At 42.9% G+C, this 13,126-nt stretch overlaps 1 protein-coding gene across 1 annotated transcript; it reads left to right on the forward strand.

The window, feature by feature from the left end:
* The first annotated feature begins 6,804 nt into the window (after window positions 1-6,804).
* On the forward strand, window positions 6,805-13,082 carry PP2D1 (protein phosphatase 2C like domain containing 1). Its single transcript, XM_075419040.1, has 3 exons — window positions 6,805-6,934; window positions 7,215-8,240; window positions 11,729-13,082. Exons 1-3 carry the CDS (start codon window positions 6,820-6,822, stop codon window positions 12,976-12,978), a joined length of 2,391 nt encoding a protein of 796 aa, XP_075275155.1. The 5' UTR covers window positions 6,805-6,819; the 3' UTR covers window positions 12,979-13,082.
* Window positions 13,083-13,126: the final 44 nt, after the last annotated feature.

A 13,126-nucleotide genomic window follows, 5' to 3' on the forward strand; every position in this document is an offset into this window, starting at 1 on the left:
CGAGGAGATGCCTGCTCTCGCGTTTGTTGCTCTCGCCCCAGTTCACTCCGAACACCCAACAGGCTTAAATGCAAGAGCGTGTGCGTGCATTTATTCCAGCAAAAGAGGTGGTTGCATTCTTTGAGTCACAAAAGAGGAAATCAAAATGCAGTTTAGGGTGTGCCTGATGCCTGCTTATTACCTAGTTGTCATTTGAGGCTTTTGGGGCCTATCTCGTCACGTAAATTAAAGGATGACTCAACTAATAGCCGCCTAGTGCTGAACGCTGCCTCTCTGAGAGGGACCTCCCAGCCCACGCCCGAGCTCTGGGAGCTCACCCCTACCCCTCGTCCCCATCTCCCAGCCTAGTCGGAGCGAGTGTGCCCAACACAGCCCTCTGTCCCTCTCCTTTTGCTCAAGATGGGACTTTCTTCCTGCTCTCCCACCTGTTTATACTCTTGCTATTCAATGCAAATGTGAAAAGCGGAGCGCTTGCCCCTCCGGGGAATTTCTCCGAGTATAAAATCCTATTGTCTCCTTTCATTAGCGCATTCCTTGTGGGTGAAGTGGCCTCCCTCTTGGCCACCACACATTCAGGGCTGCTATCAATATTTTATGAGTCACTGGAAGTATTAACAGTACAAAAGTTATGTTCATTATGCTGTCTCTAGCATCTTGTCAGCTTCCCGTGGTGCTTACATGTGACTTCAATAATGCAGATGGCAGACCTTCCCACTAGGCCTTTGTCAGTTATAGGGAACCTCACACCCCAATTACCCAGTTTTTAAAGGAAAAAAATGCGGAAAAAAAATGGATAAAATGTCTTTGCTCTTTTCGTAACACAAACTTCTTGTTAATGATGCACAGTTAGCAGTTTTTGTTCGCTTCTTACCCAGAGGATGCTCTTCTTGACTGCAGTCAGAGTTTTGAGTTAACATAAACCAAGTGAGAAAACTGAGGGCTGGGCTCCAGCAGCACAGGACATGTACTGCCTTTCCCAGTACAATGCAAACTGTGTGCGCCAAGTTCAGAAGCTGCTTATTAAAGCTGTTTAGCCATCTGCAGTCACTACGCAGGCTTACACTGCATTATTTCGTGGTGGCAAGAGCTCTAGATTGCTTCACGCAAACATGGGATGTACTATTTATTTTCCCTTACCTTTTCTTTCTTCTGCCTCCCCACAATTTTTTGTTTATTCCTTTCTTTAACATCTTGTCCTCTTTTTCCTGCTACTCCATATGTGGCAGAGATCCCCGCAATTCTCTGGGACCCCGCTCGGCGTACTCTGGCTGCCTGTGCTTCGACAGTTCTGCTAAGCCCCTTGTCCCTGCGCAGGGCAGGTCGGTCGGTGCTGGCAGCCTTACAGACCTCTGGGCGACTGGCACAGGCTCAGCTGGCAGCGGGTGGGAGGGAGGGAAGGGGCCACCTTTCTGCTGCTTGCACCTGAGTAGCCACCAACTAGCACCCTTGATATAACACTGATTTAGATAATAAAACTCTGCATAGAAAATCCCTTTTATTTCTGTAAGGTGAAGCTACACTGGCCTAAGCACACTTGACCACGCAACCTGACTCCTGGGCTTTCCTGCTACCTGTGTGGGACAGTGCTTGGAAATGCTAAGAACTGCGGACACAACCACAAGCGCCATGGCCAACCGCTTGGCTAAACCACAGAAACTGCACAGGTTAAAACCCTCCGTCTAGAGCAACCATAACTGTGGTGTGTACAGCTGGAAAAAGCAGAGGAAGCCCAGGAGTACAGCAGTAACCCCAGCTGTGGTTTTGTGGGGTGAGGGAGGCAGGGAGTTGCTGGGAGGAGAAAGCAGAAGGCACAGTTATGTTATCTTCACCCATCTTCCACCTTTTGCCACAGCTTTCTCCTTGTGGATCCTCAAACCCTCACGTGTCCGCTGTGCCTCCGCTCCCACACTGAGCCCCGTGGGCTTGCCATCCCTGCTCGATGCTTCATAGCCCTTCTGCAGCCCCTTGCCTTGCCCCACGCGGGCACTTGTTGGGTTGGCAAACCACCACCTCTGCCCCACCAAGACAGACCCAGCTACCAGGTGTAAAATATCTGGGGTGTGGGAAGAGCTGGTTTTGCCATTTTTTTGCTACCCCCATTTCCCACTTTGATGCTTCCTCCCAGCTGAGGAGCTGCAGCTCTGCCCAAGTGGACGGTCTCACAAATTATAACTCTCACCCAAGAAGACCTAATGATGGGGGCTGTTTCCGCTTTATAGGATGACACAAAACCTGTGGGCCTGGAATCCCAAGATTCCAGTTTTGGACAACACTTAAGAAGATGCATAAGGAGACTAATTATCTTCATTTATTCCATAATTATTTTAATTATTAATCGCTTCCTTCTTTCTTGCCTATTATCAGGTCTGGAGGTGGGAGGGTTCCCAAGCTGCGAAGGCAGGCTCTGCCTCCAACATGCTCTTGTGACTCACCAGGTTCATCTTTATCTCTTCCCACACCTTTCATAACAAGACTTCCTGGAAGCTGCATCACTCCTTCTGGGGACACAGTAAGTAGGCTACTATGCACACCTAAGTTGACTCACTTGAGAGAAGATGTCTTGTTCCTTCTGCATCATTCCCTCTGCAGATGGTTTGGAGAATGAGAGGGCCAGCTCTGGTAAACCTGGTGGAAGACATAGGGCATGGCTGCTGGGTGAGCAAATGAGTTTGTCTTCTCAGGTGGAGAGTGACGATCCAAGGGCTGGAGTACCTCTCCTACGAGGACAGGCTGCGAGAGTTGGGGCTGTTCAACCTGGAGAAGAGAAGACTCCAGGGTGACCTTATAGCAGCCTTTCAGTACCTGAAGGGGCCTACAGGAAGGATGGAGGGGGACTTTTCACAAGGGTGTGTAGTGATAGGATAAGGGGGAATGGCTCTAAACTAAAAGAGGGCAGATTTAGGTTAGATATTAGGAAGAAATTCTTCACCATGAGGGTGGTGAAACACTGGAACAGGTTGCCCAGAGAAGCTGTGGATGCCCCCTCCCTGGAAGTGTTCAAGGCCACGTTGCATGGAGCTCTGAGCAGCCTGGTCTAGTGGAAGATGTCCCTGCTCGTGGCAGGGGGTTTGGAACCAGATGATCTGTAAGGTCCCTTCCAACCCTTACCATTCCATGATTCTATGATTCTAAGTACGTAATAAGTAATAATAATAAAATACCAGATCCTACAGAGGAAGGAGTTCAGGAGTTGAGATCATGTAAATTAAGTGCTGATGGTGACAAAGGCAAGTGAGGAAGAATCACGCTCTAGGTGGAGACACGAACATGTGTCAGAGGGAGATGACTGTGTACGGAACTCGTCTGTTCGGATACTAATCAGAACCTGGGTCCTCGAAGCTCAGCTAGTGACACCTTCATTAATTCAAAAAGGAGATTGTAGTGCCAAGCTGCAGAAACAGAAAATAACCTCACCTTGCTGCATGAACAGCACGCAAATCTCCAAGTGCCACAGCTGGAGAGGGTTGCCAGAAACACGAGGTTTGCTGGGATGACAGTGTCCTCTTCCCTGGCCTGCAGTCTCATGCTCTGCCGTGGTTCTGCCCTTCTCACAGGCAGGGCAGCATACGGCAGGGAGGTGAAGCAGCCTCCCTTCCCTAGTAGCAGGACTAAGCGCTGACCAAGAGGCGCTTTGTTGTGACGCAAACTAAATACGGTTTTTGCCTTGAAAACATGTACGATTTTGAACCGCTGTTTGCTCCCCATTCTTCTATATCTTCTATTTTTTTTTATGTGCTTCTATTTTCAGCTCAGAACATTAAACAGTGCTGGGTTTTGGCTCCATAAATAGGCACAGGGAAACTGCAATGAGCTAGAAAGATGAATTTTGTCTTTCACTCTCTAAGGCTGGGAGCACTTCAGCTTTGTGTACTGTGTTTTCAGTATCTCGCTGTTACCCTTTAACCTGACAGCAAATCCCTTCTGAGTCTGTATCTGTTCCTGATGGGGGAAATGCAAGGAGAGAAGGAAATACAGACTAATATTTCCTTTTTAATTTAATTTTTACAAGGTTTTCAGCTATTAACATAAGCAGTCTATGATACTGTAAAAAATTAACATCAGGGCTGCCCTTTTAATAACTATGAACAAAATGATTACAACTGAAGAGTTGTAGCATATCTTGTTGTTCTACATGAATTATTACGTATATTATCCTAGTTATTTACACATTGTAATAAATTGGGACTACTGGTGCTCCGAAACTGTGATTTGTTAGCACTTACACTCACTTACAGAGATACAAACATCTGTAAAGTATGTTTGTTATGAATTAAGTTTACTGAGGTCAAACTAGCATTTTGTGGAAATTTTTCAATTTCCTGTCTCTAATCCAAGGGGCTTTTTATACACACTAAATATAAAATGGGTTGATATTTAACAGGCTGACAAAAAGCAGCTTACCAGGTTTTCTGTAAATATTAGTCGTAATTTTTCTCATGCCTGAATGCATCATCACGATGACAGCAATGAAAAAGCTTGTGTGATCTTTCAGTCTGAAATCCAAACCATGCAGAATAAAGGAAAAGGGCTCTGCGCAAGCCCATCTTTCCCTGCTGTTTGAATCAGGTGCCTCCTTATCTTGCCCCACTGAAGTGGTGCAGCATTTCTAGAGGAGGCTGATGCTCACTTCTTGTGGAGAGACGGACTTTCCCATAAGCTGGTCCTACAGCAGAATGAGAGCTGTAGCCACCTGCAAGCTCCTTTCTGCAAGGACAAGGCATACTACAGCATCACAAGGGTTTTTTAACTGGTATCAGCCTCTACGGAAGAGATCAATTATAAAATGTTGAAAAGGAAATCTACCTCAGCTGACCAGGGGCATTTGATTCTTTATGACTTACCAAGATTAATTGGAGCTGGAGGAGGTTGGGGCTTTGTCTTTTAATGCTCCTGTAATTCTCAAACAGTTGAAGGAATTTTGTTAAACAGCTGTCACCAGAGGGAAAAAGTGGATGCCTTGAAAAACAAATTATGGAAATGCTTATAACCCAGAGGTGATGAACAGTAATAATGAGCGAGAAGAAAACGTACTTCCCAGCTGAAATCCTGTAAGAGACACCAGCTGCAAAATAGTTACTTTAAGGTGGGGCTCTATCAAGTTTGAAGAGACCCAGAAAATGGACGAGGTTGAAGCACGATGAAATTACCAAAGGCTACAGTCCGTCAAGCTGAGCTTCTCACGTGGCATCAGGACTTTGTGTTATGATGGTGTCTGCACATGTACGTTACGTGCTGATCTAGGGCGAGAGGATGCCACGCAAGCAGCTGTAAGGCTTAGCTGCGCATCACTTTATGGGACACAGCAGCCATTCGAACAATTTTAATTTCATCTGCTGCCTAAGCAACACTGATGTTTCCTCTGTATGTTATTGCCGTGGCTTAACCCAGCGTGTTTTCTTATCTGTTTCAAATGAGAGGCAGAATTATTAGTGCTGCTACTAATAGGGTCGCCTCCTGTTTTCAGTAACTTAAAACTCTGCCAGATATTAACTGTTCATACTGAAATTTTCCAAGCCTGAAGGAGAATCATTTGAAAAAATTTCAGGTAATATGGTTTACCTTTTTCTGATAATGCAATTTTAAAAATATGTTATTTTGCTTGTATTAAGCCAAAATTCGAATAACTATTTTATAGAGAAGCTCTAAGATTGTCAGGTTTTAAACTAGGGCTTGGAAATTTGGCTGAGACTGCACCAGTGGTTCCCCTTTTGTCATTCTTGTAAATTTACCCCAATCAGAGCAAGTTACAGTATTTAAAAAGAGGCACCAGTTTGCCAGTGCTGAGCGGAGACCCGCCAGCGTGCAGGTGCTGTATTGGGGCAGTTCCCTGTGCACCGGCTGGCCTCTGCCAGGGAGCAGCTCACTGGGGCTCACGCTGCTGCTCCGACTCTTGCGCTCACAGCACCAGGTGCCAGACCTAAGAACAGTCTCGTGTTTTGTCCTGGCTCTCAGTACTCCCTTTGCCAGTAACGGGAGCAGACTGAAGGTGTCATTGTATGCACACATCCCCATCACTAGCAGTAGGAGCCATATTGGGAAGCAGATATTGAAGAGAACGTCTGCGCAGGAGCGTGGAGTGTCCCAGGACTCGGGAGGTAACGCAGCATCCAGGAACAAGAACGAGAGACTGGGCTGAAGGGGAGACTGGAGCAAGGCTCTGCAGTGGGAGAGAGGAGGCGTGTGGGGACAGGAGGAAGAGATCAGCTTTGGCCGGGGAACAGGCAGAGGGGTTTGCGCTGGTTAGACCCTACATGCTTGCAGTTCCTGGCCCCGACACCACATTCTCAGCCTCACTGCTCTTCATCAAGCTCTGCTGCGAAGCGTGTCCCTCCGTCCGTCCTGACGGCTGGAGAGCGTGCGCTGCTGCTTGCAGGTCTCGCAGCGCGGGGAGCAAGGGTGTTTCCCACAGGCTTAAAAGCTCCAGCAGCACTTGGACCATTTCCTAATACTTCTGTTCTTCATTGCGCTGTCTTCATTCAGAAACTGACACATTCAAAATCCATCCTACATTAAAGGAACATGAACATTGCGAAATCTAGCTCTTGCAAGCCAGAAAAACAATAGAATATTGTCCACATAAATGTAATTTATCTTCTGTGTGCCTAAATACAATGGTATGAAATAATTTCTTTCCAGTTGACTCCTAAAGGTCTCACAACCAAAACCGATAGCAATGAGAGTGAGATTTGATTAGAGATACGAAAACAGGGCCACAAGCATTGGTATCTCCCATGCAAGATTGGCAGGTTTTTTTTATCTTAATCTCAATTTTTTTTTTTTAAAGTAGGAATCACACTCCAATACAATGTCTGGGAACTGATGAAAAGATACACAAAAGCTAATGAGAAACTACTTTATATTTACCGTTCTAACAGTGTGAAGGCACAGGGCTATGCCTTGAATCACAAGGAAGAAACAACTGAGACCTCACTAGGTAAAAGAATAATCTAAACTGTCACGAATGCTGTATTTCCAAACTTCTCACTCCTTGAATTTGCTGTATTACTGATTTTTAACATACTTCTTTGTTATAATTTTTATATCATCTCACATGGGCTTCCCAGTTTTTTGATCATGTATGCATTAGCAGACAATGATGCAATTAAAAGAGTTTATAAGAGAGTGAGAACAAGGCTTAGGTAAATGTAGTGTTACCTAATCTTAAAATACTGGAATACAAAAATATGATAACTCTTAACATATTCAACCCTTTCACAGAATGACATGGGAGGAAAAATCACCAGACAAAACAAACCCCCCACCTGATTTTGAACGTTCCAGAGATGAGGAAGATCAGCTGCAGAAGGTCACAATTGCACCCGAGAATGATGACTCCAAGCGCATTTCAATTTTTTGCTCTGCATGTCAACAAACAATATATCCATACCAGCTTCTTTATCATAAAAAACCCCACAAAGCCCTAACTTTGCTGGGTTTTGATAGCCCACATTCGAAGACTGACAACAAAACACTTACAGCCCAGAGACAGAAAATAATTTCAAAATTGACCAAGATTCCTAAATATTCTGAGGCACATAGGCAGAAGATTGATAATTCATTTGAATTGCTTATGAATAATCACAGTCCTACATCATATTGCGATCTTCCTAATATTCCTGGTACCTTCCAGAAAGTAAATAATTCTTTAATAAAAGCATTATCAATTTGCCAAGATAAAAACTCCAAGTGGCAGGCAGACATGGAAGACAGATTCATTGTGCTTGACAGCTACGGAAATCGGCCAGATACATGTTTTCTGGGGTTAGTTGACGGCTCTCATGGTGTGGCAGCTGCAGAAACAGTTGCAGCCGAGCTTCCACTTCTATTTCTTGACCAGCTTGCTCAAATGGATTCCTCCTACAGAAAGAGTGAGGATGAACAGCAAATTCTGGATTCTTTTGCCACAGTAATCAATGCAGATTACAGGGAAAAAGAGAAGATCTTCTCTGATAAACCAGGCAATGATGAGACCAGCAAGACCAATACTTACGAATGGATTCACAAAGCATATGCCAAGTCCTTTTGGAGAATGGATAGACTGTTACGACTGGGAAGGAATGAGGTTTCCAAAGTTCGCTGGAGTGGCTGCTCAGCTGTTACCTGTTTGGTGGAAAGAATCCCCAGCGAAGAGACAGGTGGCACTGAGGAAGAAGAAAGAAAACGTTCTGAAAACACCACACACACTCCATTAGCCAGGACAGCCAAAGGTGTTGCCGGGTTACTGCACATTGCCAATGTAGGTATGTACATTCCACACTAGGATTTCTTTTTTCCCCTCTGCCCAATAAAAAGAAAAAAAATAATCTAGAGGTTTGTTGACAGTAGACACAATTGTTTTAACTTGACAATGTGAAGGAGACATGATAAATTCCCTTGCAACTGATACTAGTATCAGGCAGTAAGTATTAAGCTTATTAGATAAGTACCTTCAATATGTTTGAGTTAAAGCAATAAAGTCAATTTACTCATGCAAAAGACACAGTTAAGAAACATTCCATAATACACAAGTGACCTCTGTAAAGAGTAGTAAGGACAATTTTTTTTTTTTTTTTTTAAATCAAGAGGAGGTCTAGGGTGTCACCATTTTAGGGCAGACAATCATAAGCCTTCTGATTTTAGATTTAATAAGTCCCTTGTGTCAATGGAACATTGTTAAGATATTAATTTCATTGACAAATGACCCCATGTTTTGCTACCAACAAACTGAAAACACGATCTGTGGGGATCATGTGAACTATTAATTTCTGAAATAGGAATTGGTTGTTATTTACTGTTGTTATGGAAGATCTATTCAGACCTGTTTCCTCATGAACGAGAGCCCCGCTTTGCCTTTCTATAGTTAGAAAATCAGTCATTAATTACAATCAGAAACACTGATGCATTCCCAATGCTTCTGGACCCAGCCCTGCTGCAGGCAACACTAGACAAAGCTCTGGCAGCTCTTAGCAACTCTACTCATTATACCCTTCCACCTGGTGATTTTTGTTGCCAGTTCTCTTGTGTATACAGGACATCTTTAACATTACAAGCAAGATGCTTGCTTTCCCACAAAGGAGTATAAAGCAGAATTATATAAAAAAGCTGTTGGGTGAAGAGTTTCAGATGGATTTGTGTCTACAGTTAGGTTCTCTCATGCCTTTCAGTCTCTGCCTGAAGCACATGCCTGAAGCACGTGCCCAGCACTGTAACACTTTCCTATCGCTCTCCCTAGCACTACTAGTAAGGAGTGTGCTAACACTGCAACTTTCCATCAACAGGGACACTCTTTCCTCCTCATATGAGTGTGTTCACAAATCTTGAAAGACTTCTTCATATTTCTGCATAAGAAATTTGTCTGAAATTAATCAAGAGGGTCAAAGATCACTGGGGTAAGAGAAAACCATTTAGGAGGCTTCATTTCTTCAGGAGGAAAAAAACCCAAAACATAACAAAAATGTACTCTACATTTGGAAAAACTGACCCCAGATTTAACAACAAAAAAAAGAGAATATTTTTGCTTAACAGTGGTATGCAATCCTCTGCCAGTCTGAGGAACACTATAAACCAACTTGAACACGCACTGACAGTGAAATAAGTAACAGTGGCCTATCCCCTCCCTTTCCTCTCGCCCATTTTCCCGATGCTTGTTGCTATAGCCGTACTTCCTCTACCTCCAACAAGCACTTCTGCAGCTACCAGAACTTTACTGTTACTGGTATCAAAATTGGTAGCTTAGTGCTAGCTCGGGTATTCTTGCAGGAGACACAGTCACAATTTTAACAGAATACAGGAGTAACACACATAAAGGTTGTAATGCTTTCAGAGCTAACAAACGCATTTGTTTTCACCTTATTGGGGAAGAAACCCATTTTTATTAAAATAGGCTTGAGAGGTAGGAAGAAGGTAAGAAAATCTGGTAGAGAATTCACCCAATTTAAGTTTTCTGGTTCTAGTTACCAGCCTGCATCCTTCCCTCCCAGATGAGGCTTTATGCTTGCTGCAACTAAAGACACTATGAACTCAAGCTCTGCTACTGAGTTCAGGCTTGAAGTTGATCTGAGATACTTTAAGCCTTCTATCATTAAAGTCCACATTTTAAAACCACTTCTAAATATACGTTTATTTAATCTAATACACTCAATTTTCCACCAAATGTATCACATCAAATAAAAAGATTTGCACAACATCAAGCTTCATTTTCCCCCCAGGAGTGTGTTATTACAGAAGCACAGACATGTTCCTTCAGCACCAGGTAAGCAACCTAAGAGGATGATAAGATACAAGGAGCAGGAGACGGTGGCGATGGCCAGCTTTGTCTTCTTCATTTAGTCCCACATCAATAGGTCGGCTAGTTTATGTCGATTCTTTTGCCCTGTCCCTGGCATGCAGACAAGAGACTTGCATCCAAAAGCGACTACATTTTACTCTTTCTTGCGGCCAAATCGTCCCACGTGGGTTATATTATGCTCTTTGTTAAGTTTACAGCTGGTGGCCTTACTCAGGCGGTTCAACGGAAATTTTGGACAATCTTCCAGCTCTCCACAGAAATCAGGAAGCAGGAGGGAAGCAAGCACAAGCAAACATTCACACAACATAATTTAAGGCATCTACATTCTATAATCAATACAAAAGGTGTATCCTTCAGTTTGATGTTCTGAATCATCTTCTAGAGAAGTCTGCCTTCATACCGATGACACTTGGCTGTCTCCTACACTAGGCAATGTTAATACTTTCCAAGAAACACAACCCCTGTATAAGCAGTGCCTACTTAAAAACACTTTTCAGACATCTATGCCCTAGTCTAGCCAGATGATATTAAAAATACAATATAAATGAACACACTGTGGCCAGCTTAGTGTCTGGAAAGCTACTATCCCACTCAAGTTCCTTCTGCAAGACATCACTTTTGCCCTTATGCCAACGCATGGAAGCAGAGCAATCACCTCCCCTAACACAAAAAATGGTCTTCTCCCAGCACAGCCATAGAGGATCTCAAACAATACATCTGTTTCAGAACTGCTTTCCTTTACGGTCTGCATTCAAGTCTGACAAGACTAGCCACCTGCAGTGCTTCAGTTTCTAACACTTTTCATTCTCACCCTCTAGATTTCAAAAGTGTTGAAAGGTAAAGTACCTATTCCTACCAAAGGAAAGAAGTCAGTCCTTGACTTCTCATGATGACTGTGAGAATTCTTGCTTAACCAAGGAAGAAACTTAAGGCATCATGTTAGTAAACTGTAAATTCTACACAATGTCCAAATTATTTTCAGGTACTAGAAATTTCGTACTGCTAAAAACAGTGTGAACCTGAAACTTCTTGATGAGTCCATTCAGCCATAATATTTTGAAAGCACACACTCTCCTAGGAAAAAAAAAAAAGGGTATTTGAGAAAAATATGCACCCTTGCTTAAAAAAAATAATCAAGGTGCAACATTTCTATCAAACTGCACTTTAACCTGAATGAAATGTCACTTAAGACTCCTCCTAAGTGTTCAGCTACAGTCAGAAGGAAAAGGTTCTGCAATAGTCTTCTGAATAATGGAAGGGGAAAAAAAAACAGAGAAGACTTTGCTGTAAAATAGAACCAGATTCACTGATGGACATATTGTTGCCTGCAGCAGCAGATAATTGAACTATGACTTCATTTTTTCCCCAGTCCTTAGCAAAAGGCTAACTGTTAATGTAACAGCAGTATCTTAAAAAATTCAGTACACTATAATTCAAAATATTACCTTATTTCAATTTTAGGTAATGCACATGCAGTCTTATGTAAAAATGGGAAGAGTCACTGCCTCTCAAAAGAGCACAGCACTTCTAATGTAAGCGAGAGAAAACGCATACTTCAGAACGGTGGAAACATCAGCACTAATGAACCAGACGGATTAGTAGAGGGGCACCTGAGAACAACAAGGGGTCTTGGACATCATGGAGATCCAGTACTGAAAAGATCCGTTATACCTGTACCTCATACCATATCTGTCCCTATTGATGACACTTGTCAGTTCCTTATTTTAGCTTCTAATGGGCTATGGGAAGTTTTGGATTACAGTGAAGTACTTGCATTAACTCTAACAACATTCACTCATTATTTGAGAATGTATGACTGTGTTCAACAAAATGGAACTTCTCTGTGTAAGTGTCAGTATTTGATGCCCCTCACTGCAGACTATTTAAATGACTCAAAGGCTATTGATCTGCAAAATGGAATAGAGGTACTGTATTCCAATAAAGAATTTTTTCTCACTGACTCAAAAGGCAACCTGAAACAAAATAAGCCAAAATGTTCTAGGAGGAACTATTCGCAAAGTGAAAATGGAGCTCCTACACAAACTGATGACCACAAAAATCAAGCTGATCCCAAACCGCCTCTTTTCAGTAACCATGAAGTAAATTCACAGAATAGAGATATAAAACTGTCCGATTCTAGCACACAAAGTAGTTCTGAAGAACTGAAACAGTCTGAGGACAGAAAAGTGTGTCTATGTAACAGTCCTCCACCACAGTCACAGACTGCAGTGCAAGAAGAAACAGACACTGACACTTTCCATGTGACAGACCCAAGTTGCACCCACGAACAGCTGCCAGATAATGTACTGGCAATAGGGTCTAAAGACATGAAACAGTCCCCAAGAGATACAGAAATATGCCTATCTAATTATGACTCAAGTCCACAACTAGCAGAAAAGATGGACTCCAAGTTATTTTGTGAAAAACCTACAAGTCACACAGGTCAAGAAGTGCTAAAGACTGTATCACCAGTGGGTTCTAAACCACCACCACAGTTTGAAGAGGACACAAAAATGTACCTGTGCAATTGCAAATCACAAACTGCAGGAAGAGGAAGAGTCACCTCTGAGACACTCTATGACGACGCTGCAAGCTACATTAGTGAACAACTGGTGAAGACTGCATTAGCTGCAGGTTCAAGAGATAATATTGCTATTTTGATTGTACTTCTAAATGGATGCGATAAGATACCCAATTACCTCAACATTTGAAATTTTATCATAGGATAACTGAAGTGCCGCAGTACATATAGTTCAAGCTTATATTTAACTGTCATGAATTTACTTGTAATCATCTTAAATGCTGTGCCACATAGTAAACCAGACATTCTGTCTGAAACCTTGCAAATGCAGTAAAACC

Source organism: Opisthocomus hoazin, chromosome 4, assembly GCF_030867145.1.
Source record: "Opisthocomus hoazin isolate bOpiHoa1 chromosome 4, bOpiHoa1.hap1, whole genome shotgun sequence".
NCBI classification, from domain to species: domain Eukaryota; kingdom Metazoa; phylum Chordata; class Aves; order Opisthocomiformes; family Opisthocomidae; genus Opisthocomus; species Opisthocomus hoazin.

What these genes read in the sequence shown, in the direction of transcription:
- PP2D1 (XM_075419040.1), top strand. Translation starts at nt 6,820, where the DNA reads ATGAAAAGATACACAAAAGCTAATGAGAAACTACTTTATATTTACCGT. An exon ending in AACAACTGAGACCTCACTAG is followed by an intron (nt 6,935 to 7,214) that starts GTAAAAGAATAA and finishes TTCAACCCTTTC; the next exon opens with ACAGAATGACATGGGAGGAA. An exon ending in ACTGCACATTGCCAATGTAG is followed by an intron (nt 8,241 to 11,728) that starts GTATGTACATTC and finishes TTTCAATTTTAG; the next exon opens with GTAATGCACATGCAGTCTTA.